Below are 26,318 nucleotides of genomic sequence, written 5' to 3'. Positions count from 1 at the left end.
GGCCGTCCGGTGTTATGAAGGCAGTTTTTCTCGGTCTCTCTCGTCGACTTCGATTTGCCAGTAGCCGGTCTTGAGGTCCATCGAAGAAAAGTACTTCGCGTTGTGGAGTCGATCTAAGGCGTCGTCTATACGTGGGAGATGGTACACGTCCTTTTTTGTGATTTTGTTCAGGCGACGATAATCGACGCAGAATCGTAGGGTCCCATCCTTCTTCTTCACTAACACCACGGGTGACGCCCACGGACTCTTTGAAGGCTGGATGATGTCGTCGCGTAGCATTTCGTCGATTTGTTTCTTTATGGCCTCACGTTCTCGCGTCGAAACTCTGTACGGGCTCTGACGAAGTGGCCTGGTACTTTCTTCTGTTATGATGCGATGTCTTGCGATCGGTGTCTGCCGAAGTCTGGAGGTCGATGAAAAGCAGTCCTTGTATTGCAGGAGCAGGGTTTTGAGCTGGTCTTGCTTGACCTTCGGAAGGCTCGGGTTGACGTCGAAATCTGGTTCGGGACCTCGACTCGTCGAAGCAGGTTCGGCAGCATCGAAGAGGGCGAAAGCATCTATGGCGGCTACACATTCTTCGATGTAGGCGACCGTCGTACCAATGTTGAGGTGCCTATATTCGTGGCTGAAGTTTGTCAGCACTACCTTTGCTTTACCGTCACGCAGCTCGGCTATACCTCGTGCGACGCAAATTTGACGGTTCAGGAGTAGGTGCTGATCGCCCTCGATGACGCCTTCAAGGTACGCAGGTTTTTCGGTGCCGACGGAAATTATGACGCTGGAACGCGGCGGAATGGTCACCTGCTCTTCTATCACATTCAATGCATGGTTCCCTGGCGTCGCGCGGGGCAGGAGCGCTTTGTCTGAGGTTAGTGTTATCGACTCAGACCTCAGGTCGATGACGGCGCCATGGTCACTTAGGAAGTCCATCCCAAGTATCACATCCCTGGGGCAGTTTTGTAGAATTACAAAGCTCGCAGGATAAGTCCGGTTATTGATGGTGACTCTCGCCGTGCAGACACCAATCGGCGTTATCAGGTGGCCTCCAGCTGTCCGGATTTCGGGTCCACTCCAAGCGGTCTTTACTTTCTTCAGCTTGGTGGCGAATGGCCCACTGACGACGGAATAGTCGGCCCCAGTGTCGACGAGAGCGGTGACGTTGTGGCCGTCGATGATAACGTCGAGGTCGCTAGTTCGTCGTCTTGCGTTGCGGTTGGGTCGCGGCGTCGGGTCACGGCTGCGTCGGTATGTTCCGCTGCTTCCATGTTGCGTCGTCGGGTCTTCTTCAATCCGCGAGGTTTCGTCGGCAGGGCTTCGTCTACTTCGCATCGTGTTCTGCAGGGCTCGTCGCGTTGTCGTCGGCGGCGGCCGCGGAGGATCTTCGGCATTTCGTCGCACAGCAACCGCACCTCCATCGGTTGCTGCCCTTAGTTTCCCGGATATGGGCTAGGCGACCGGCCCCGGTTTGGGCCAGTGTACGGCCGGCGGTGCGGTGACATGTAGCGGCCCGGCGAAGGCGAGCGGGAAGGTCGTCGTTCTTGCCACTGTGTACCGGTGAGGTAGTCGTCGATGTCGCGAGGCCGTTCGCCTGGCTGCGGGCGCGGCGCGTTGACGGCGAATCCTCGAAGCCCCATCTGTCGGTACTGACAGCGGCGGTACGTGTGGCCGGCCTCCCCGCAGTGGTAGCAGAGCGGGCGGTTGTCAGGGGCGCGCCAAACGTCGGTCTTCCTCGGCGTGTATCGCTGGCCGGCTGGCGGGCGGTATGACGTCGGTTGTGGTGGCGGTGGTGCCTGGCGGCGGAACTGCTGGGGCGGCGCGGCGTCTTGACGTGGGCGACGAGGGGGGGCGTTGCGTTGGGCTGCAGCAGCATAGCTCACTGCTTGCAGCTGCGGCTGCGCGGACTCGGGGGTGCCCAGAGACTGCTGAATTTCCTCTCGGACGATGTCAGCAATCGAAGCAACTTCAGGCTGTGGTAAGGGTAATAGCTTGCGCAGTTCTTCCCGCACGATCGCTCGGATCGTTTCACGCAGGTCGTCGGAGCCGACGGCATGAACAGCTGGGCTGTCTTGAATCGATCGGCGATTATACTGGCGGTTGCGCATTTCCAGCGTCTTCTCAATCGTCGTCGCCTCAGAGATGAATTCTTGAACTGTCGAGGGTGGGTTCCCCATCAGCCCAGCGAAGAGCTCTTGCTTTACCCCTCGCATGAGCAACCTGACTTTCTTGTCCTCGGGCATGGCTGGGTCAGCGTGACGGAACAGTCTGGTCATTTCCTCTCCAAATATGGCAACGCTTTCATTTGGAAGTTGGACCCGCGTCTCTAGCAAGGCTGCGGCCCTTTCTTTTCTGACGACGCTTGCAAACGTCTGCAGGAAAGCGCTGCGAAAGGCGTCCCAAGTTCGAAGAGTGGACTCCCGATTCTCGGACCAGGTCCTTGCTGCGTCTTCAAGGTAAAAGTAAACGTGGCGCAGCTTGTCCACGGAGTCCCAGGTGTTGAATGTTGAGACCCTTTCGAAAGTCTCGAGCCAGGTTTCCGAGTCTTCGAATGACGACCCGCGGAAGGCTGGCGGCTCCTTGGGCTGCCGGAGTAAGATCGGCGTGGCTGCACGGGGTCGGTCATCGTCGCTGCGGTCGGTGTTGGGACCTGGGGCTGCCTGGTTTGTTCGGGAAGGAGCCCGTACTCTGGCTGCAGTCCCTTCTGCCTGCGGCTTGTTCGATGATCCGGGTTTTCTTTGCCGTCGTCCTCCTCGCGGCTTGGACTTGGGTCAGCGCTTCGCGGGGGCGTCCGGATCATGGAAGAAGCAGCACCTCCACCAGATGTCGCGTGGTCGTGACGTCGACGAAGACAGCAGTCGGCGTTTGCAGGATGAAACTGTTTATTTGGCCGAACTTGTGGCCGGAAAATGAGAACTAGAACTACAGCAATACACGCTGTACAATGATAGCGGCGAACAGGGCGTCGTCCGTTGATCAACTGACAAGCGGTGAAGCGCGTCGGCATTTAAACATGTGCCGTCGAATATTCCAGCGTTATCGCTGGCTGTCGTGCAAATTCTAGAATAAGCTCGAGTGTGCGCGTCTTGCGCGCAATCTTAACAAAACGATCTACAATGATCGCGAAGGTTCTCGAACAATGAGGCGTGGTTCACGCTGAGCGTTGCCGACAGTGTTTGTGGCCGAAAACCGAATGTAGTAAAAGTGATAAAGAAACGCACGTGGCAATATACGGGTTTGTCAGTGAACGGTTGTGCAGCGCGGGCAGTCGGTTTTTTTAATAAAAAAACTCGCTAGCAGACGCTGCCTGCGTCGGCCTCGCGAGGCGAGAGGGGCGGGGGGGGGGACTAGAGCACGCATCTGCAACGCAGCGAGCGCCTCCGCGCCATCTAGGGATCTTTCTGAGAACTAGAGGTGGCTACCTACTACTACTACTACTACATACTACAGAGGAGGGACAGACCCACACCCTAAGGAGCTTCGCCCCTGAAAGAACTTAAACATCTTATCTCGCAATCATAACTCATCTGTATTTCTATATCGGCGTTCTCTTACATTTAGAGCCATTACTGCGTGCGTTATTTTCACATTTATTAATCATGCACATTGGAGTTGTTTCAATAGCTAGATATCATTATTTACGTGATTTTTTTCCGATTCTACTGTCATTTTGTTGCATGTTTTGTTTTTTCATAGGTATGTATAATTACTGAACGTTGTTTTGTTACCATTTTTACTGACATTCTTTTATTACATGTTTGCCTTGTTTTTATTACTATCAATAATTACTTAACGCTTTTCAGTTGCCATTTTGTTGCACTTATCAACATGTAATTATCTGACAGGAGGTCCCTTGTCAGCCTTGTGCTGTGGGACCTCCTTCTGTATGTACTAACCCCAATGCGTGTAAACTTTTTGCGACAATTAAAGATTTTGATTGATTAAAAAAAGTCTTATGCCTGTCCGACATCATGAAAGGCCATACCCCATCTTAATGCTCACAAGACATGTCTCTCGTGGCGTAGTCGGCAAACTATAGAGGCGTTTTTAGATTCCGATAATGTTGTCTTTTGTTAGTTCCGCTCGAGCGTCTTATAAGACATTGAGCTGCATTGAAACACACGTTGCTTCTGCCTAAGCTGTTTGGCAAATTCCTGTCATTCAATCAGCATTTTTCCCGCCACGTTTTGTGCTCTGAAGTACAAAAGCGCCTGGCAACCTCTAATATTTCGGATATTACCAGACTTGTTGTGTAACCCACAGCGCGTTATAGCATCCAGCATGAACATATTCATGCTACCTACGAGTATTAGGACACACTTCTTTGTCTGATTCATGGGCATAAGGCGTTGCCAGAAACAGCCGCCTAAGTTATTTTATTCACGCAACTTCGTGCTTGTGGAACGCTATCTTTGTGAAACACGGCTAGCAGACGCGCGTCCTTCCAAATTTTAATTTGTTGCTGCCGGTTGCGCCGCAAGTCGAGTTTAGAAATTTTAATGCCTGTATGTAAGCGGTGACAGCTACACATACACTCACCTGACGGAATTGTGAAGACGGACTTGTTGCCTATTTTACTCGACTCGATGGTGGGCTCTTCGGACCCTCTTTTCCTCAGCACAAAAGTGTCCGGCTCCGCCGACGCCGAGACCACTGACTGCGAATTTGTTCGTTTTTTTTTTAGTTGTTGGTTGGAATCGAAAATATTCAGTTATATGATTCGCGCGAGTTTCAGGCGCGAGCAGCAGATTTTCTGCCCATATATTTTCCAGCTCAAAGGCTCGTGGCCGACGCCTAGGTGGGGATATTAGCCGAAATCCCCGAAGAACTCGCCGGACCTTTTTTTCCCCAAGAAAGACGATAGTCTTTCTTGGGGAACTTAAACGCAGAAATTTTATTCTGTCTGTTTAGAAAAAGTTTATTTCATCGTAGGACGTTACGAACATTTAGAAACAGTGTCCGTACAAGAAGAACATTAACATACACAAATGACGAAACACCATACACATAAAACGTTTAAACAGAAATGTCGAAGTTCACTGTGTGTCCCTAATGCATGCTACTAAGAACTAGCATGCGCACACTTAACACAATATATACAATGTACATGACTATGTATATACACAGTACACATGACTTGCTGAACATGCCATCAAATATGTACAGCATTATGTACAGCATATTTTATGGTACATGTAATTTACATATTTTACAGTTTGAGCATGAAATGTGTATATACAAGAACCTGTATGGCTACGGCGATATGCATACACAGAAATAATAAATACAAACAGATTTTATGCAATATTATTCACTGTGTGATAACCTGGCTACAAGAACCAGGTCAGATGAAAAGCTAGCCGCACACGTCCATTAACTACCGACAGGAAGCGGCACGACCACTGCCGTAGAAATTCCTCTTCCCCAAGGAAGAACAATTCCTCCGACAAAAAGGACAGCAGTTCCGAGTACAACCGTTCCAAAATTGGAAACAGAGAACGACGACGGTGACCGGCTGCAACAGCCTCGCACCTGTTACGCCACAGACAAAAAGCCCCCGCAGCAATTAGAAGGCGTGCAAAGCGACTACGCGAGCAACGACCAGATGTGACAAAACGATTAACTCCTAGGCCACGGAAACCAGTGTTAACGGCTCTCCAAAATACCCTTGCAATTACACATTGCTGCAGCACATGCTGGTTAGACTCTTGTAGCGGACAGTTCGGACAAGTGGAAGATGGCACCATGCCCCACCTCTCCAGTCTGTCTCGTGTTGGGAGTACTCTCCATCCCAGCCGCCACATGAAGTCGCGGAGATGGCCAGGCAGAAAGGATGCCGTTATCGCGCTCCACGAGACTCGGCTGGAACGCGTTAGACGAGCTGGAGGGACCAGAGGGAGCAGCAGCGCCGCCGTTGTGTCTACAACACGGTTTTCTAGAATGTTTACATCTGGGCAAACCTGCTGAGCGTGGCGATAAAATGCCACTGCCGTGGAGTAAAATGCAGGCATGTTAAGTGCTTGCGGCGCAGAGTTAAGCCGTGCTCCCGGTAACAAATGACGTATCTTAGTTCCTAAGAAATACCAGGCAAGATCACGCGCGGGGCACTGATCACCGTGTAACAAACGAAGCAAGAATCGCAGAGCAAGCAGCCGGCAGCGAACAGACACAGACGGGAACGCGAATCCACCCCTGTTACGTGGTTGCCCAAGCGCAGCTCGGCAAACCAGCTCAGGTCCACCTGACCAGAAAAACGAGCCAAGAAGGGATTGCAACGACTGAGTAATTCTCAATGGAGGCTGTACAACATGAGAAATGTACCATGCACGGCCGCAAAATACAGTCTGTGCTAAGTACCTTCTTTCCAACAGTGGTAATTCGTATTCTTGCGCTTCCCGGACTTGTCGTTTTACATTCTCGAGAACTGAAACCCACACGGAGGCTGATATGCCGTAGTAGCCATAATCAAGCCCCAGAATGCGAATAGAGTCGCTTTTTTGAAGACCGAAAAAGGGACTTAGGCAGATATCTGGAGAACCAATGAACAAATATCGACATTTCGAAAAATTTAATGCAGCACCTGACATAGACCCATACTCAGAAAAAAGCCGTAGGCAACGGGATAAGCTGTCCTCGTTCTTTAGATACAACGTGATGTCATCGGCAAAAGCTGTCACCTTCACGGTATCACTACCAGGTAGTGGAAGGCCACGAATATATGGATCTTTAAGTAGGGAGCGCAGGAATGGTTCGAGGCTGAGTACAAAAAGTACGGGGGATAGAAGACAACCTTGACGAACTCCGCGTGTAACAGGAAATGGGGCACTTTCATAACCATCAAGAAACAGCGTGCTGTGTATATTGCTGTATGCGTTTCTGAGAAGCTCAACGAAGTCTTGCGGGAAGCCAAACGCCACCATTACGCTAAATATGTAGCTGTGCTCAAGGCGATCGAATGCCTTTTCTTGATCAAGTGAAACCAAGAGTCCACGTGCTGATCTCGCCAACGTGTACGCAATTATATCACGCGTAACAAAGGAGAGACTATGAATTTCTCTTCCAAGAATCGAGCACGCCTGATGATGTCCTATTAAGGAAGGCGTCAGGCTTCTCAAACGGCGAGTGACAACTGCTGCAAAAGTTTTGTAATCAACGTTGAGGAGCGTAATTGGTCTCCATTCCTCTGGGCGAACAGACGATGGGTCATGTTTAGGTATTAACACAATTCGACCATCGTGAAAGCTATCAGGGAAATCAAAGTTCTCGAAGCAACGGCAAATAACAGAAGTGAAAGTGGCACCAATGTCATCCCAAAAGGTTAAATAAAACTCGACGGGCAACCCGTCCGGCCCAGGAGCCGAACCGCGCTTCATGGAAGACAATGCCTCTTTCACCTCATCAGCTGACGGACTTGCACAAAGTTGTGCAGCTACCTCTGGTGGAATCTGAGGCAGCCCACTAAGCATTGCGAATGTCTCGGCGGTACCATGATGCGTTGACATTGTCGTACGAGCCATGTTTTCAAAGTGAGCTATGAAAACTGATCGATCACGCGCGGGTGGCAACGCAGAGGGAAGGGCTCTGGCGGCCTGAGTTCCCAACGGACTCGACTGTCTGAGAAGCCAGTTTCTCGCAAAGCGCAGAACCTCGGGGTGAGCACATGGATTTCTGTCTGTCTTTCTGTTTGTCGGCACGTCCCTCGATTCAGCCACTCGGCCAAAGTTGAACCACTTGCCCAAGGGCCAGCCGTCTTGAACTGGTACGGCTGTTCATACTTGTGAACGTTGTCGATCAAAAAGTAAATATCATGCATATCTGAGGTGCAACATCACTAGGTAAGTATTAGGTGGCGTGTTCCTTCAATAGAAAATGCATACATACGTAATTTTAAGGACCCTAGTTTCTTAAGCTGCGCTGAAAATGCATAAGAATGGAAGCTTGAGCGAGTTGGTATGCGTTCATCTTTGTTGAAACAGCGCTCACTAGACGACGACGAAGTAAAAGAAGGCACAGGACAGGCGCTGCCTGTCCTGTGCCTTCTTTTACTTCGTCGTCGTCTAGTGAGCGCTGTTTCAACAAAGCTGAAAATGCGACTGCGCTGAAATTTGCCTTCCTCCGTGCCCTTCGCACGAGCTCATTTTTGTGTTTCGGTTTCGGTTCTGTATTGCACTGTACGAATGCCATGGGTTGGTGTTGAAAAACTTTAGTTTTGAGAAGGCCAAGAAAGTGAAAAAAAATATTTAAAAAATGAAAAAGCAGCGTTGTGGGCGGCCTTCAGGCTGCCGGTTGTGGGCGCCGCTCTGGCGTTCCTGTTTTACCCAGGCGACGTGTAAATAAAAGACTGTGTGGAGAGTACTCGTTGAGTGCGGACGTTTGTTTGCTTCAGCGCTTCGCGCCAAACCGCGTTTTCGGGCTGGCTGGCGTCCCCGCCGGTCGCGTTGGTCACCGCCGGTCTTCGCCTGCTGCTGCGCCGGGACTACCAGCACGCAACACAGCACTCATGTTTCCCGACGTATTGCCAGATGGCGTCCATATCTCACACAGCGCCTCTTCTATCGTCTTTACACGACATTTGCAGCGAAGCACGCAGATACGCGGCCAATTTTTTTCAATAATGTTGCTCTCTCTCTCTCATGTCAACGCGAGAACTGACGAATAGGCAAGCTAATTTATCAGTGGTGTGTTTCATGAAACGTCCGAATTTTTTCCTAGCATATGAAACTCTCTTCCTAATCACACTGACAAACGTATACTCTTCTACTTAGCGGACTATGGTCTTGCTGGAGTGATGCACCGAATGCCAATAAAGGTTTTTTATAATAGGCAGTGGCACACATTCTTTATTATTTTATGTACCTTCGAGTTATAGTGACCGAAAAGACACTAGGCCCGAGCAGGCGATAATGCCTCCCTCATTTGAGTTTCATGAAAAACAGACCGTTCTTTCTGATTATGTTGCTTAGGTAGATTTTCTTCGGGAGCTTCTGGGTTTTAGTGCTAAATCCAATAACAATTTCACAGAACTCGCGAATGTTCACAATCCCTCACACAAATGTTTTCAAATTACCCTAGCACTTCGGTACAAACTCATAAGCGAGTGGCCTCTCCATACGTTCTTTCTGTAGATTTACCGGCGTCGCGTCCATAACTAAATGGTAGATGGCAAATATCTGCGGCAGGAGTGTGTAGGCTAGCGTGCAACTTTTTAATCACCGAGGTGTCAACGATCAAACCTGCTTGAAATTCGAACACATTGTAAGGGTATCACGTACCATGGCATGCGTCTATGTGTATCAATCAAATCACAATTTTATATTTAACTTTAGGTGAGATCTTCACCGCTTACCTCGCCGATGCCGTAGTTGGCGGTCACCGTGATGACGCCTGGGTTTCCCGTAAGTGGATCGCACGTAAACATCACTCCGGCGGCGTCAGGAGCAACGAGCTCTTGCACTACAACTGCCATCGGCACGTCCAGAGGCTGCCCGTAATGTCTGCGCGGTGACAACAACAGCTTCATTGTTTTGTCTTTCTGGCGTCCCTAATATTAAGTGTGTATGACGAGCACTCAAATTAGTCTAACATATTGGTGAAGGGCTACAAAGGAAAATGTCTTGCGGTTCAGTTATTTAGGCTTGCACAGGAAGTTATCAAATATACAAACAAAATTTTAAAACGTCACCTGGATAACATCGGTTCCTGTTACGGTTGAGCTAGGGTTTTCATTCATAATTCATTTGTGGCAACACATTCGCCATTTCATCTCAAGTTGAAAGCTTACAGGGGCCTAAAGTTCTTTGCTCAGTGTACTAATTCGCCGCATTTCATTCTAAACGGTGCCATTCCTGGATCAAATTACCGCTCCCACCTAAAAGAGTATTAGTGTTTCAAGGTGTCTGTATTTTTACACACGAAAGTGTTTTACGCCGGGGTGCACCGAGGCTTTGATGACGTTTTTCTGTCACGGAAATACGTCAGCAAAATGACCGCCGTCACATGGCAAAGAAAAAAAGAAAACTATAAGAAAAGGTGCCGTTGTCAGGCGTTAAACGCGCGACCTCTAGGTTCGCGACTACGGCTGGCGGGCGTTTAGCCCACTAAGCTACCGCCAAACACTTACCGAATGGTACATGAACGCGCCTTTAGTATTTCACACTTTCCTCTCACAGTGCTCTTGGGTGGATGGATAGATGGATGGATGCTATCAGCGTCCCCTTTATAACGGGGCGGTGACATGTGTGCAACCAGGCTCCAAAAAAAAAGAACTCGGTTGCCTGTAACGCGCCGTTGCTACGACCGTCCCATTCGGCATGTTTCCAGGCGGAGAAGTGTAAAGGATTCTGCAGAATTGATTTGTGAAAGGAGATGTGTGATTTCGTCAACACTTTACCACATCGCCAGGTGGCGGCTTTAGCCCAAGCCTCGCTTATAGCTTTCATCTATATCGAAAAATAGACACTCGTCTGGCGATGCTGTCGCAGCATCGCCCTGTGAGAACTAAAGACCAGGCTGGAGGGATAATGTTAATAATAATATCTGGGGTTTAGCGTCCCAAAGCTACGATATGATTATGAGGAACGCCGTAGTGGAGGGCTCTGGAAATTTCGACCACCTCGGGTTCTTTAACCTGCACCTAAATCTATGTACACGGGCCTCAACCATTTTCGCCGCGATTGAAACTGCAGCCGCAAGGCTGGAGGGAATACACGACGCTCGTCGCGTTTCTCTTCGCATTTCACGACGCTTTGTAGGAGTGCAAATCGAGTATCAGGGTTTATTATGTGCTTGTTGATGCCATATTTCCGCGGGATTCACCTTATGCTCTGTCCAGGCATATTGTAACGCGGCGCTGGAAGAGCGCGAAAGAAGAACGAAGAAGAAGAACGGGCGCGAGGGATTTGGTGCTCGGCATCATCGGATCGTCCCTTGTCTTTTGCCTGCCGCTTCATTGACCTAATTGTAAATAAACCCATATCATCCGTAACAATATCTTGAAGACTTCAGCTACCGCAAGGGTGCAGTCGTGATCATGGGCGTTAGTCGTCGGTACGGAGATGTGCCACTAGGCGTCAACGCGGGTGTGTCTACATCAAGCAGTGCTATATCTGCCAAACAACAATACCATTGTACAAGCTCTCATATACCAATGCACTATAAACAACCAACTACTTCTGTAACACGTTTCACTTTCGTGTTATACCGATTCCTATGACGGAGGGATCAGCCATCTTTTAGGAGCTTGCTCGCCAAGCTTCTTATGCTCGCGCCTTGTCCTCACACGCGTGACCGTCGGCCCCACACACCACGCTCGGCTATTTCAAGAATGCTCACTAGATGGCGCCGACGCTCAAGGCGGCATAGAGTTACTGTATAAGTTCATTCGATTCACCCTGCACTATCGGAACTGGTTCATGGTGGTGACGTCAGAGTGCCGTCGTCGTGCAGGGAACGTTTCAGAAAGTGCAGCAGCAACGAGATGCCAAAACGAATACGAGAGTGCAGATGTCGTGCACGCCCTCTGCTAAGGTCGGCTGTCTCGCGAATTGTGGAGGTTGTGATTCGTAAAAGTGGCCGCCGCTTACGCTGCCTGGCATTTCAAACTACCTGAAAACATTCACTGAAGTATTCGTTGGGTGCCGTTAAAATAGCTACGAATGCAGTCGGCTGCGTCGTCTGCTGCGGTTACAGCCATCTTGTGCTGCACGGACTCGGCATTACCTCACGAGTAAGTGCAGGGAGTTCGTGAACTGGTCTTGCACGACGGCTGCACTTTTTCGAAAGGAATACCGCGGTGCCGACGCCGCCATGTTGAACTCGTGAAACGAATGCCGGAGTGCAGCGCCACCGTGAACCGGTTCACGAAGTGCAGGTGAAACGAATGGACCTTTTATGCTACCTTTAGAAAGATAGGATATACAGTAACTCTAAGGCGGCATAGGAGCGTGCGGGCATCAAGGCACCCTAAGGCGGCACACACCACGCTCGGCGCAAGCACTATAGTTAGGTGACTGCTCGAGGGCCGCACCTCTCGTTTGGCTCGCTTCCTTCCTCTTCGTCGGGAGCTCACTAAGTGAACACTCTTCGTTGCCGCTCCGCAGCATGAACGGCAGCAGCGCGACGGGCTCGCAACGCAGCAGCAGCTCAGGAAGATCTCGCCTTGCCAATAACCAGCCAACACATGATGTCACGTTGCGCTCTCCGATGCGTATCGTACGACTGAAACGTCCCACCACCATCAGGGGCACCTGTATCGATGTTGCCTTCTCGAACTTTCCATTGCGTCCCATCATCGGTGATCCCTTGGCAACATACTTCACTGATAATAAAGCCATCATCTTTAAAGGGAAACGAGTCCCCAAGCTCATCGAGGGACGCCCTTCTTGTACTTTGTAAAAGAACATCTCTTGTGTATATGTAATGCATATAGTTCATCCGTCATAAAGCAATCATCTTTAAAGGGAAACCAGTCCGCGAACTCATCGAGGGACGCCTTTCTTGAACTTGGTAAAACAACATCTCTTGTGTATATATAATGTTTAGAGTTCATCGAAATGTATATATACTTCATCAAAATGTATATAGAGCATCCAGCCTTACATTAATAAACATTGTGGATGCAATGTATGTATAACAACGTTGTCACGTGTATATATGATGGTAGAGGAATGTCCACGGAGCATTCGCGGGTTACCCGATCTTCTCCGAGCAAGCTCCTCTAACATCATTCACTTCGTGGATATGGCAGGGAATTTTTTTTTTACAGCGAAGCTTCCTAGTGCTAGGATGAAGGAGTACAAGATTTAGGGCAGGGGCTCAGCCACGCGGCCCGCAGACGTTTCACTAGCGGCCCGCGGCGTCACTAGCAATAAAATGTTTGTGAGTTTGTTCAACGGTACTCGCATTATTTATTAGCCTATTGCGATTATTAAGATTTTGTTGGGGTAAGCTGCAGAGACGGGACTGGTCTCGAGCATTTTTTCGTGAGGCACCCCATGCAGTCAGTAGGTGTCTAAACATAGACATGGAACAAAATCTCTATATTTAAGAATCGTCGTCCAGATTTGAGCCATTCTGGAGAGCAGTATAGATATGTTCCTCGAATCATGACGCCAAATCCGCTTTAGATGTGATCCATATAAGGGATAGGGATGATCCGTTTAGGGATCCATATAAGGATATAGGGATGATCCATATAGGACAGGTAGTAACCGCGGAGCCGAACCATGAGAGTGAAATAACTAGAACAATAAGGATGGGATGGGGCTCATTCGGCAAGCATTATAAAATCATGGATGGTAGTCTACCACTATCCCTCAAGAGGAAGGTATATACCAGCTGCATCTTACCGGTACTTACCTACAGAGCAGAAACCTGGAGACTTACAAAGAGAGTTCAACTTAAGTTAATGACGACGCAGCGAGCGATGGAAAGGAAAATGATAGGTTTATCCTTAAGAGACAGGAAAAGAGCAGAATGGGTCAGGGAACAAACGGGGTTAAGGATATCATAGTTGAAATCGAGAAGAAGAAATGGATATGGGCCGGGCACGTAGCGCGTCGGCAGGATAACCGGTGGTTATTAAGAGTGAGGGGGGAGAGGGAGACAGAAAATTAGGTGGGTAGATGAGATTAATAAGTTTGCAGATATAACGTGGCAGCAGAAAGCACAGGACCGGGTTGATTGGCGGAACATGGGAGAGGCCTTTGCCCTGCAGTGGGCGTAGACAGGCTGATGATGATGATGATGATTGGATTCCAAGAGATCGCAAACGCGTCAGGGGGATACAGAAAATCAGGTGGGTAGATGAGATTAAGAAGCTTGTAGGTATAACGTGGCAGCAGAAAGCACAGGACCGGGTTGATTGGCGGAACATGGGAGAGGCCTTTGCCCTCCAGTGGGCGTATAGAGGCTGATAATAATGATGATGATGATATAGGGGATATGAGAAATGCGTTGTTTCAAATGGCAGCGGTAGATGACATATTGTAAGCCTTAGTATAGAGGTGCACAAAATCACTTCCATGACCACTTTTAGAGTGTAGTCTTTCTTCAATACGTCTCGTCAACCAGCCACGTTCGTCTGTTGTATCGTGACGTAATAGATCGAGTTAGGGAGGTGACCAGTTACTCTATGGGCTCACCATGGGTCGGACGCCTGTCGTAGGTTCGTAAGGGAAGCAGTTGCAGTAAAAGAACGTTGGCGAGTGTGCGCGTCACCGTCGAGCGGACGCCGCTGACGACGATGGGGCAAGTGAAGCCAAACACATGCGCGACGCCCCGCTGTCGAAACACTGTCCCAGTTTCCGTGGTGTTTTCTCTTCACAAACAGTTGAAAGGGCTATAAATTGCTAACAAGAAAGTGAATGCTGGGGTCCACGAAGACTTCGGTGATGTCATTCCCGTCACGGAATTGTCATTTACCAACGTCATTTCCGTCACGGAAATGGCATTGTTAAAGTGAGCGCGAACAGAAGACAAAGATAAATTTACCGACCATTACGATACTGCTCAATGCGAATTCTAGCGCAGCTGTTTAGTTGTTTTGATTTTGCAATAAGGTGAGGCGCGACTGCCTCGCTAATAGGGATATCGTACAAGGCTGCGCGTTGGCGGATTCTTCAACAGCCGCCGGAGACAGGCCTCCGATCATGGAGTGCTTTATTTCCATATATAATATCGGTGGATGCCCTCGCCGCATGCCTTAGGGATGACGTCACCGGCGACTTCACGACGGCGCGCTCTACTGTGGTGCCGCGGATCACCGCCGCCGAATCTTCCATCTCACCACTATATTTCCCTCCTCCTCACACTGTCCTCGCTATCGCCGCCTTTCATCCTCCGCTCCGCTCCACGTTCGTTCTTTCTCGTCCCTGTTCGCTCTGCCGGTTACGAGTATGCCGACGCAGCTCAACGCAGGAACGAGCGTCTAAGACCTGCGCTCTAAAACTTGTTTAATATGGGCGAGCTTGTGCCCGGAAAACTATGTGCAAAATGTGTGTGACAGTGTGTTGAACGCTAAAGCGCTCCACACAAAAAGTATCCCTTCGACCAACGCACGTCTTCTTCTTATCCTAAGCCTCGCAGGTCAACCCATATTCTCGTGCCCGTGCGCAAGAGGCATGCGTTGCGCTGTTACAAGAAACGAGAGCAGGCACGAGGTATTGCAGACGCTAACACAGCAGCTCGCTGCGCTCCGCGTTCACTCTATTTTGTCCTCATTCGCTCCATCAGTTACGCCGACAACGACGCCGCTCAACGCAGGAGCGCCAAATCCGCGCTAAACGCAAGAACGGGCGCCAAAGAGCTACGATCTAAAAGCTTCGGTGGCGTCGATGACCTACCTGTCGCGCTCACGATATCTGGGTGTGTGGGGATAAATGCCGGGCTCTCTACCAATCGCGTCACAAACGCACCTTATATCTCACACAGCCTCTGCAAGAGAGATGCCAGCCGGAAGTGGAACGCCTTGACGCGTTCACGGCTGAAACTACGAACACACATGCCCAGCGAAAGACACGCCAGCGGGAGGTGGGACGCCTTCGCACGTTCACCACTCAAGTTACGTTATATGCCTCTCCCGTTCCTGATCCGCTGTGTGGTAGTGCATATGCATAAGCAGAGGCATAGGGCGCGTTAAGTTGGCGCGCTCCGAACTCCCAAGGAGCATGCTCGAGTGCGCTCGAGTGCGACGCTTTCGTAGCTTAACAGCGATTTCCGTCAATTGCTTTCGGTGGCACGAGCGCGTCACAAGGCGATAACGTTACGTTGCTTCCGCATTCGTTATCGCACTTTGCGCGCATTTTCAATTAGCGCCGCTGGTAAACAAGCTCCTGCAGTTCTTCCTATCGATGGCGAAATCGTAGAACTTGACGCGCAGCGGCGGAGGAAGCTATGCAAGCTGTACATTCTTGCTGCCCTCAGAGGTACCCTGTCGTAACATAAGATCAGAACATGCAGAAGTACGTACACACAGCTACACGAAGTCGCCGCACTACGACTATTCGGGAATAAGTTACGTACCTGTGCGTCTTCCAAATAATGATCGGGCCGTCATTATCGGCTTGCGCGCCCTCAAACCGCTTCAACGTGCAAAGTTTGCGATTGTGCCCGAGAACACGGCCGGCTGCGGTACGCGACGGTAGGAACGAGTGGGGAAGGAGAACGGACTTTAGTGGGGAGAGTCGAAACTCCTCATTTTTTCCGGAAGCCATAGAAGGCTTGATATCTCGTGCACCGTCTTAGGGTTTCAGCGCGTAGAGCTCACTCCTTCGTCACGCATCGGAAGTCGCATGCTAGTCGTTAATTAGACCAGCGCGCTCCGCCGGCTAGAGTGCGCTCGAGATCACGAATTTAACGCGCCCATAGGTTACCCTATTACTGGGGAGCGTACACCTTGCAGTTTCTCTCCTCAAATGATGACGTGTTCAATCAGTGCGTATTGAGCAGCAATGTTTATTATGCTCTCGCTGTGTCCAGGTGTATTCAATGTCAAGGTGTGTATTGGGCACAGAATTTTATTCATGGTCATGGAGGTTAACCGTCAGGATGTAAATGCGCCAGCAGATGTCAACGCCTGTGCGTCCACGTTAAACGTTGGTATAGCCATAGTCCCTCAATACTTTTTTACTGGTCACGAAACTTCGGGCCAAGTTTGGTATAGGGACAGCTCCTCCCGCCAGGGGGCATTACTGCAGTCAAGGGGGCTTTCATCGCGGCCGCTTAAACGGCGTTTTTGGTGCGTCGAGAGGTTTCCGTGGCGGAAACTCGCTCTGGTGGCTTCACGGACATATTTTTGTGTGTTTTTATATACTGATCACCCATCGCGTATAGGCAGCGTGCTCGTACCTGCGCGTAGCGGTCATCAATGTCTGTTCGGTTGCGGCAATGTTCTATTCCTTTCGATCGTGGTGGAATCGGCGTGCAGCCTTGCCCTGCACGCTGATTTAGCAAAGACTGTTTGGTCATCCCTTTTTGAAGGTTTTTATTTTCCTCGAGGCTGTAGCCGACGTCGGCGGAAGAACCGCGACCAACATTGCCAGTACACAGCCGTACGTACGACAGGCGTGAATCCCGCCTCTTCACCGAAAAACATATAGCCGGAGCGACAGCGCGGCACACAGCATGTCTTTGTCATCGTTCGTGAAGCTGCCGCTAACTGTTTGTCACATACGAAAATGGTCACAGGCACACACAGCACCACACACACGCGATAAAACGACGCAAACAAAGCGAACGCAGAGCGCGTCGCCGCGCTGAGCTCGACGAGTGCCTTGTTCGCCGGAGCGACCGTGGGGAACGCAGGACGTCTTCTACATCGTTCGTCACGGTGCCGCTAACTATTCGTCACGTATGAACACGGTCAGACGCACAGAAAGCACCACACACACGCGATACAGCACGATGCACAAAAACAAACACACCACGCCGTCGCCTCGCTGACTACTTCGACGAGTGCCGCGGGTGCCCCCCTAACGCTGGTGGCGCCGCCCCGCGGTCAAAGTTGACGACACACAAAGCTCTCCCATAGAGTGACGGGGAAGTTTCGTGACCAGAAAAAAGTATTGAGGGACTATGGTATAGCTGTCAAACAACATTAATGAATGAGCAAGCTCGCATATATCAATGTGTAATAAACAATCAACTACTTCTCCGCAGACACCTTTCACTTTTGTTCTTATACCGATTCCTGTTACGGAGGGATCAACCATGTTTTTCATCAGAATTATTCTTGTCCATTATATGCCCCACCACACTAGAGGTAGCATTTCTATTTGCGAAATATTGCAAACTAATTCAGCGATCTCTGTCTGCAGAGTAATTAGATTTAAAATTAGGTGGTAAATGAGCAAGCGTCCTTTGCTACGCACTGACTTCTCATTTGACTTTGCTGTGGGTTATTTAAAATACGACGCGTGTTAACTAGCACGTCACTATTGTGCGTTCCCGGCAACCTTTCAAAAGTTTATAGTAACTTGCACACTCAGCGACTATGTTTGTTACAGGTTGGATTTCTTACATGTCTCACGTTTCCACTACGCTTTACTCTCTCTTAATGTAGAACTGATGTACAATAAGAAAGTAATGCAAGTACCGATGTAAGACCAACTTACCTCTTATAATTGACATTTGTGAAGCTGAACTGCGATGCCCAGCACTTGACCACCGCGCTGATCACCTACAAGAAAAAGTATGCAAAGGTGAATGAGGAAATTCGTGAACTAAATTAAGGGAATTGTACAAGAGATTAACATTGTTACGTTTTCTTGGCCTCGAACTCCAAGCAGTGTTATCATTTGACCTGCGGCTGACATGTCCTCAGAGTCTTCACCTGCGTATACAAGCAAGCACGTTCTCGACATGCAGCTATGAAACTGCAAGCAAGCGCATTCATGTTTTAGGAGTATGTTGCGAAGTTTACCTAACGCCGATGATCTGACGGCAAACATTGTGTCTTTGTCAAACTTGGAAAGGTGGTCACAGATTGCCTTTTTAACATCTCCAGGTACGTTTATCTTCTCGAAATCAATTGTCGACCTGTACACAACAAGTATATTATAGAAATGGAGTAATCAGCCGCTTCAGTTTGAAATAATAATAATAATAATAATAATAATAATAATAATAATAATAATAATAATAATAATAATAATAATAATAATAATAATAATAGTTACATTTCCACCAATGCACCATTGACGAAAGGGGTGAGAATAAAAGCGACTAGCTGCTTGACTAGGCCCTCACACCCATACAGATATCAGGTAGAGGCGGATGTGGCAAGGGAACAGATGAGACATCACGTTTGTTAAATGCGTTGTGTATTTTTTTATCAACGCGGGCTTCGCAGGTACGCTGCAGCTCATGTCCGGTGTCTGGGATATTGCTGGTATTGTAGCAAATAGAGTTTTACTTGGGACGCTTATCCTAGTTGTGAATCTTTTGAGAATGGCGGCATAGGAATATACAAACGGCTGGAAAACCCTTGGCTCGAAGCGCAGCTGAAAAATGTACTGCGAAGAGCGTGACAAACTATGAAGACGCTGCGTATAAAAAAACGCTCTTCACCGAAACGGCGTACGAGATCCGTCTTGTGACGACTCAACCAAATCAAGGAATGACACTACGGCAGTATTATGCAGTCGACTGACCTGTTCAAAAAAATGATGGCTGTGCAAACGTACAAATCAGCCCGCAGAAAAAACCCGCATATATGGCAACTACTTCCGAAAAAATTGCGAGTACCGCGGTCACCTTGTTCACTAGATGGAGCTAAAACGCTCATGAACTTGTTCAAGAAGAATATTAGTGGTGGATTAACTCATCAGACTTAGCGGGAACTAAAATACGCCAGCTTATATTCCCTGATATGGCTATTGAGAATGAACAGAGTGGTATGCAGAACACGACGATTGTCTTCTGAATCGAAAGCCGTAAGTACTACCCTGATCTTTAAAAATGGATAAGCTCAAAGTGAGATATGCAGAACTTCGTGGATAAAGAGGTTTGCACAGGATAATTGTACACCATTTTTTACGACGCCATGAATAAGGCCCAAAGGCGGCCTTCTCTCAACGCTAATATAGTTGATTTTCTTAAGGTTTTTGGTTGCATTTAAGTATTGAAAACTGCACTTCAATGTGCGCTATTAAAGTACTTCTTATTAAAGTCCAGCATAGTCAATAAAACTCTACGTACCCGGAGCAAACTTCTTTCAGCGATGCCTGCCAGTCGTCTCTGGAACGCACACAGAAAGATAAATTGGTGCTAAACATCTGTGTTCGTTCATGCAAATATGACTAAAAATTTCGTTCTATTTTTATCTGCTTCCATCGCAATACATTTGTATATTTGAGCTATAACTGTGTTGGCATCGGGCGACAAACCGTTCAATGTGCTAGATTCTTCAACAAAACCTCAGGCAATACTTGTTCTGGTAGAATCAATTTATAAAAGATCCATGGATTTCGTATTTGATTTTCAGTGTCTCAATACAATGAACCTACTACTGTGTTCAGTTTCAGTTTTTAAATATTTCAACTTAGAATGACTGGTGCGAACAAATATGCAGGCGAGGGTCCCAAAGTCAATGACTGCAAACGGGACCCTATCTTAAAAATAAAAGAGGTGTACAGCAAAAACAGGAAAAAATATAAAATACAAATCGAAAGAAACAGAAGGGTCAAAACATCAAAAAACAACACAACACATCTGTGACATAATAGAAAACATCAAGCAAGCAGAATAAATCGTTGATACAACAAGATAGGAGGAAAATGCGGGTTAACAAGGCTATCATAAAGAAACTATTTACAAACAATAAAACGTTGTAATTCATGCTTCAATATGCTTAAACAAGTTAGCTGCTTAAGGTATAGTGGAAGGTTATTCGAACTACTAAGCGAAGAAAATGATGGTGTCATTTTACCATAGTTCGTGTTACAGCAAGGAAGCAGAAAATTGAGATTGCGTTCAAACGTAGTGTTAGTACGTAACCTAACATCAATAAATACATGAGGAAGGTGATTATGGAGTAATTTAAAAATGAAATACTCCAATCATATTCAAACAAACCATAAAATGGCAGAATAGAGTTAACCTGTAGAAGTGTGAATGCATTCGATTGGAATGAACTGTTAGTGATGATACAAATGGCCACGCTCTGTCAAGGTTGAATATGTATTTACAGATACTGCAGGACATCTTCGGGTCCATGCAGGAGCGGCGAACATTGAGATGAGAGGTGAGCATAGTATGTATTTTCCCCTGACGTGATACCGTAAATAATGTGACTATGAATGAACGCAAAATATAAGTTTAATAAAGCCTATAGTGTAAAATATGCTCGTGCTTTGATTAGTGCTCTAATGCCCGTCTATAAAAAAGTTCCTCACTAGCTTATTCAAAGAAACCTTGTACTATTGCAACAGATTCAACTACCTTCCATTGGAGGACTAAAGTAGGTTGTACGTTTCCAGGAAGACACAAAGGGATAGCAAAAACGTGCGCAATAGCTCAGGTATGTACATTGAGGGAGGAAAATGCAATTCAGTGTGACTACATCGAGCTTCTCTGAATTATCACAAGTTGAAAACTTCAGCAGTAAGCCTTTTAGTGAAATATTTATTTAGTTTAAAGGACACAACAAGTAGGCTCACCTGGCCATGGCATTCTCCATTCTGCGCAACACTTTTCGAAATTCAACGTTTGAAGAAAAACGCATGTAAGCGCTCGTTGTGACAATGAATCCTCGAGGAACTGAAAACTAAATAGAAACATAAATTATTGGGATTTGCGTGCAAACGTCGAATCCAAACGTACCAATCCAAAAGTTTTCTAAATAGAATCCGGAAATGCTTAAAAATGACAATATACAGATTTGGAACAATATTCATCGCAAAAAGACACTATTGTACCACCTCCTACATTCACATTTTTGTTAGCTATCAAAACATTGGTCTGTGATTCTCCCGATGACATAAATGACATATGAAGAAAAGGAGATGACTCTTAAGGGCTCGTTTTTTCTTGTTAGACACAAGATTAATGAGAACCAACAGACAATAACGCCATGGAAAGCATAGGGGGTGTTATCTTTAGTATTTTGGAATATAAATGTGAAGAAAGTCAAGTGGATGAAAGGATAACTTGCCGCCGGCAGGGACCGGCAAGTTATCTTTTCGTCCACTTTAATTTCTTCACATTTATATTCTAATATACTACAGATAACACCCGCTATACTTTCCTTGGCGTTATTGTCTGTTAGTTCTCATTATTAGATAAGATATGTAATAAATTCTACGACTTTAACGAAGAAATACTTTTCATTGAAATTGGTCAAATACTATAAAAGTTTGGAAGAATGTTAACAGAGATTTACTTTCCATCCGCATGCATAGCATTATTTCGTGTACAATTAAGTGAATTTATATATAAGCATTTATATATTCTAGTGGGAATATCACACTTCACAAAAGAAACACTTCTTTCAGCACCAGCTGTAGGCTAGTTTTTTTATACTGCTGGGTCTGTCTACCGTTTTCATTTCGCTAGCAATGGAGTCCAGCACCGCTAGCGACGAACCCTTGCCTCCCGTCAAGTCTGGTTCCTTGCTCCACGGGTCCCGGATATCTGACACAAGGCGAGACACATCAGCCACCTGGAGTCCTGCACAAAGAAGTAAAAACTAAGGCATCTTCGCACTGGTGGTGCCAAGCCTGAAGGAAGTGCGGAGCTGGGCAGCATTCTTTGTTTCTTTTTGGTTTTCCCTTTTGTTCTTCCTCCCTTTCTTTTTCTCTTTTTGAATTTCTTTCCTGTTTTTTCTTACTCTTTATTTCTATTTTTATCCTATATTTGCCTTTATTTGTCTCTATTTCTCGCTTGCTTCCTCTTTCTAACACGAAAGTATTTTATGCCCCGGTCCACCACGGCTCCACTGACGCATTTCCGTCACGGATATGACGTTGTAAAATATGAAGACTAACATATGCAAAGAAGAAACGAAACCACAAATTTCTGTCACCGGGAGTCGAACTTATGACCCCTCTATCCCCAGCGCGCAGCGCGAAGCAACCCCGCCACAGACGGCACATTCTTCGTCGTACTAACGGCGTGCTATTCATATGCACCATTTGCCGGGGGCGGTGCTGAGAGATCGGTGGTATATCAGCGTATTTTCGTTATCACTAGCAAGATGGAACGAAGGGCTCGAAGGGCGCGCTTTAAAGGTCGTCGTCCCACGCGCTGAGATGAGTGTGCCCCTCTACAGGGCGTGGTCGCTCGTGCGCGCGCACTTATCTTGTACGTCTTGCGCTCTATCCGCAAGTTTGCGTTGAAGTTACAGAGAGCACAAAGATCACTTCGCACACTGCAGCGGCCGCGTATGCGAAGGGAGCGCGCTGCTCACAAACAAATAAGTTACAACTGTGACAGTTCGCGCTCATTCTCTGTATACTTGCGCGTTCGTTTCGTGCGTCCTCCTTTGTATTAGACCAGCGCGCTTTAACTGTCGAGGTATGACAGTTCTTAGTTCGCGCTCATCCAGTGTATGTTCGTTCCGTGCGTCCTTTCTGCTTGAGCAGCGCGTTGCAATTTCGAACTGCTTGCCGTTCTTCGCGTGACATTACATCTTGTTGCTTTAGCATTCATTCCTTCGCCCTCGGGGCGAAACTATCCACAACAAACGCTCAACTACGTCTTTGAAGACACGTTTTACTTTCGTGTTATGCCTATTCTTATGACAGAGAGATCAGCCCTGTTTTTTTTCTATTTTTATACGTGGTTTTGCCTGCGTTACGCAAAGCGATGACAGCATACGACAGCCCGGGCCCCTAAAGTGCTCCGCACTTAATATCATCACCTAGGAGCTCGAAGAACTAGAGGAAGAAGACTTTTCCTTGGCACGCGCGCTACAGATGACTAGCTATACGTGGTTTTGCCTTCGTTACGCCAAGCGATGACAGCATACGACAGCCTGGACCCCTAAAGTTATCCGCACTTCAAAGAAATTAGCATAGCTTGCACTAAGTCGCACAAGGCTGCGTAACAGCTCAGCTGGTGGGCAACTAGCTGGTCCTGACTTGGCTAAGCTTTTACCCTCTCACCTCTCTCTTTCCCACCCCTCGCTATACCACACATACATGGCAATGCTTTCTCTCTTTGGGTGCGAAGCACTTTGGGGGCTCGGGCTGCTGTAGGCTGTCATCGTATGCTGTCATATGCTGTTGTGGTCGTCTCATGTCGCTTGGCGTAACGCAGGAAAAACCATGTATATCATAGCTATTTATAGCATGGCGATGCACAGCAAGATGGCGGGAAAGGGAAGTGTAGCTCTTTCCTTTTGCCTTCTCTTCTCGGTGGTTTGCGTCGTCGAATTTTCTTGTAGCTGAGGAGCAGCGATGTGAGCAAGAGGAGGAGGGAATGGAGAAAGGGAGGAGGAAGGGAGTATGCAGTCATCCTAAGGTGCAATTCCATACCACCGCTTGGCATCACGCAGGAAAAGCTATCTGTGCATAGCCATGTATAGCAAGGGGCGGGAAAGGGAAGTGAGGGTGGGGAGTGAAGTGACGGTGAGGAGGATTGAAAGGAGGAAGGCAGAGGGCAAAGCAGAATATAGCCATGCACGGCGTCACGCCGGCAAAACCATGTATATCATAGCCATGATATGATGGTATAGTAATCGTGCGGGAAAGGGAAGCGAAGGTGAGGAGAAAAGAAACGAGGAGGGAGAGGATAAAGCATAGTATAGCCATGAACGGCGTGACTTACGCAAAACTATGTATAACATAGGCATGTTGTATGGTATAATGAGAGTACGGGAAAGAGAAGTGAGGGTGAGGAAGAAGGAAAGGAAGATAGGAGAGGGTAAAGCATAACATAGCAACGTATGGCGTCACGCAGGCAAAATTATGTATAGTACAATCATCTGTAGAGAAGTCAGGGTGGGGAGGTGGGACAGGAGGAAGGCAGAGTGTAAAGCATAGCATAGCCAGATATGGCGTCACATAGGCGAAACCACGTATAACATATCCATGTAAAGCAAAGGGGTGGGAAAGAAAGTGAGAATGAGGAGGAGGAGGGTATAGCATAGCATAGCCATGTATAGCGTCGCGAAGGGAAAATCATGTATAGCATAGTCACGTATAGCATGGTGTAGTAAGGCTGCGGGAAAGGGTAGTGAGGGTGAGGAAACGGCAGCAAAAGAGTTGGTGAGTTGTAATCGACATATTTGCACAGCACTGCGTGAACGAGGACGTATGAAAGGACACAACACAGCGCCTGTGTTGTCTCCTTTCATACGTCCTCGTTCACGCAGTGCTGTGCAAATATGTCGAGGGTGAGGAGAAAAGAAGGGAGGATGATAGAGGGTAAAGCACAGCATAGTCATGTAGATGTGAGCGTGAGGAAGCAAATGAGGAGGGGAAGGGTAAAGCATATATCGTATGGCAAATGGGTGGAAAAGGGCAGTGAGTTTAACGAGGATGGCAGGGGACGGCACTGCATCATAAATAAAGGTTTCCTTTGCCGCCATGGACGCCGAGCAGGCTGCCCGTTGGAACGCCAGTGCCTGCTTACCCGTGAACGCGAGCGTTGCTGAAGGACAGGCGAATCACTGCCCCGTATTTCCTACAGCTTTCAATGGCTCAGGCATAATTCTTCATCGTCATCAACCGTCGCATCAGCAAAGTGCACATAATGCCATAATGCCTCTCTGTACTCCATCTCTCGGCCATCACATTTACTGCATCCCACGCCGGACATATCAGAGCACGTGTTCAGGGAGCGAAGCAGAAGAGGAAGGTGATGGAGAAGAGGATCAAAAGAACGCGTCGCGGTTCATGATGATGATAATTTTCTATCTGCTGCACACAGAAACATTGACCATAGCAGCTCTGCTACAAGAAAGACAAAATAAAACTAGCATGTTTTCACTCATTCTTAAAAGGCAGGGCGTGCAAACACGGACACAACAAAGAAGTCACGACACCACAAGCGCCGTGTCTTGTGTGTGTGTGTGTTTGCACGCCCTGTCTTTTAAGAATGAATACTTACCAACTAGCTCAGCTCTCTGTTATTCTGAGCATGTTTTCGTGTTTTCTGAAATTTTCACACATTTGGGAACAATGGAGACCGTCGCATCAGCACTGCAAGTGGCATTGTCAGAAAAATTTTCAAATTGGTACTGATTCATATACGTCCAATTTCTGTTTTGGCAAGATATGTGAATATTATGGAAAGAAAAAATTACACCATCTCCCACTCAAGAGAACCATGACGGGATGCGAAGCAGCATTGGGGGCGCACACCAAGTTTCCATTACATTCACTCCGCGTTACCGTTAGTGTGTGAGGTTTCTATTTATTGTTTGTGTTACATTGCGTTGTGTGTGTGCGTTGCTTTCCGTCAGCGCCGAGTGAACGAGTGGCGCCGACACCGACGTTGCAACTCAACTGAACGGGAGCGAAGCAAGAACGACGGAAGCCGACCGAGCGCACGCGCCTATATACACATGAAATGGGGGAGCGAGAGGAGAGAGTGGGTTACAGACTGTATTTGGCTGCGGCGCGGCTGCATCACGTGGGAGGAGAGGCAGCGCCGCGGCTGCAGCGCGGGAGAGGAGAGGAGAGAAGGCGACCGAACACCTGCGTAAAGGAGGAGAGTGGGAGAGAGAGAGTAGGCGCATGCGCAGTGGAGCGCGGACGCCACCACCACCGCTGGACACAGCCCCGAGCAAAAGTTGCTTCGCATCTAATAGGGGAACTCCAGAGGCTGACATTTTTATTCGGCACAATATGGTGATATCAGTTTTTAGGAGACATAATGATGCT

General features: G+C 47.9%; 2 protein-coding genes across 2 annotated transcripts in view; both read right to left on the bottom strand.

Annotated features, from left to right (window-relative positions):
- The window catches only part of LOC119386793 (prodigiosin synthesizing transferase PigC), a 283,713-nt gene that overhangs the window by 231,709 nt on the left and 25,686 nt on the right, over positions 1-26,318 (bottom strand). The gene's annotated exons all lie outside the window — the stretch shown is intronic.
- LOC119386794 (putative phosphoenolpyruvate synthase) overlaps positions 1-26,318 on the bottom strand; it is a 109,608-nt gene that overhangs the window by 75,262 nt on the left and 8,028 nt on the right. The window contains exons 7-14 of the mRNA XM_037654066.2: positions 22,028-22,158; positions 21,150-21,256; positions 19,690-19,728; positions 18,413-18,528; positions 18,252-18,322; positions 18,105-18,169; positions 9,341-9,488; positions 4,534-4,651 (exon numbers count right to left, since the gene is read on the bottom strand). Coding sequence (XP_037509994.2) covers positions 4,534-4,651; positions 9,341-9,488; positions 18,105-18,169; positions 18,252-18,322; positions 18,413-18,528; positions 19,690-19,728; positions 21,150-21,256; positions 22,028-22,158 — 795 coding nt within the window. The remainder of the gene's footprint in view (positions 1-4,533; positions 4,652-9,340; positions 9,489-18,104; positions 18,170-18,251; positions 18,323-18,412; positions 18,529-19,689; positions 19,729-21,149; positions 21,257-22,027; positions 22,159-26,318) is intronic.

Source organism: Rhipicephalus sanguineus, chromosome 3 (genome assembly GCF_013339695.2).
Source record: "Rhipicephalus sanguineus isolate Rsan-2018 chromosome 3, BIME_Rsan_1.4, whole genome shotgun sequence".
Taxonomy (NCBI): Eukaryota; Metazoa; Arthropoda; class Arachnida; order Ixodida; family Ixodidae; genus Rhipicephalus; species Rhipicephalus sanguineus.
Note: the sequence above shows the minus strand (reverse complement) of the source record. Positions and strands in the feature narration are given on the sequence as shown.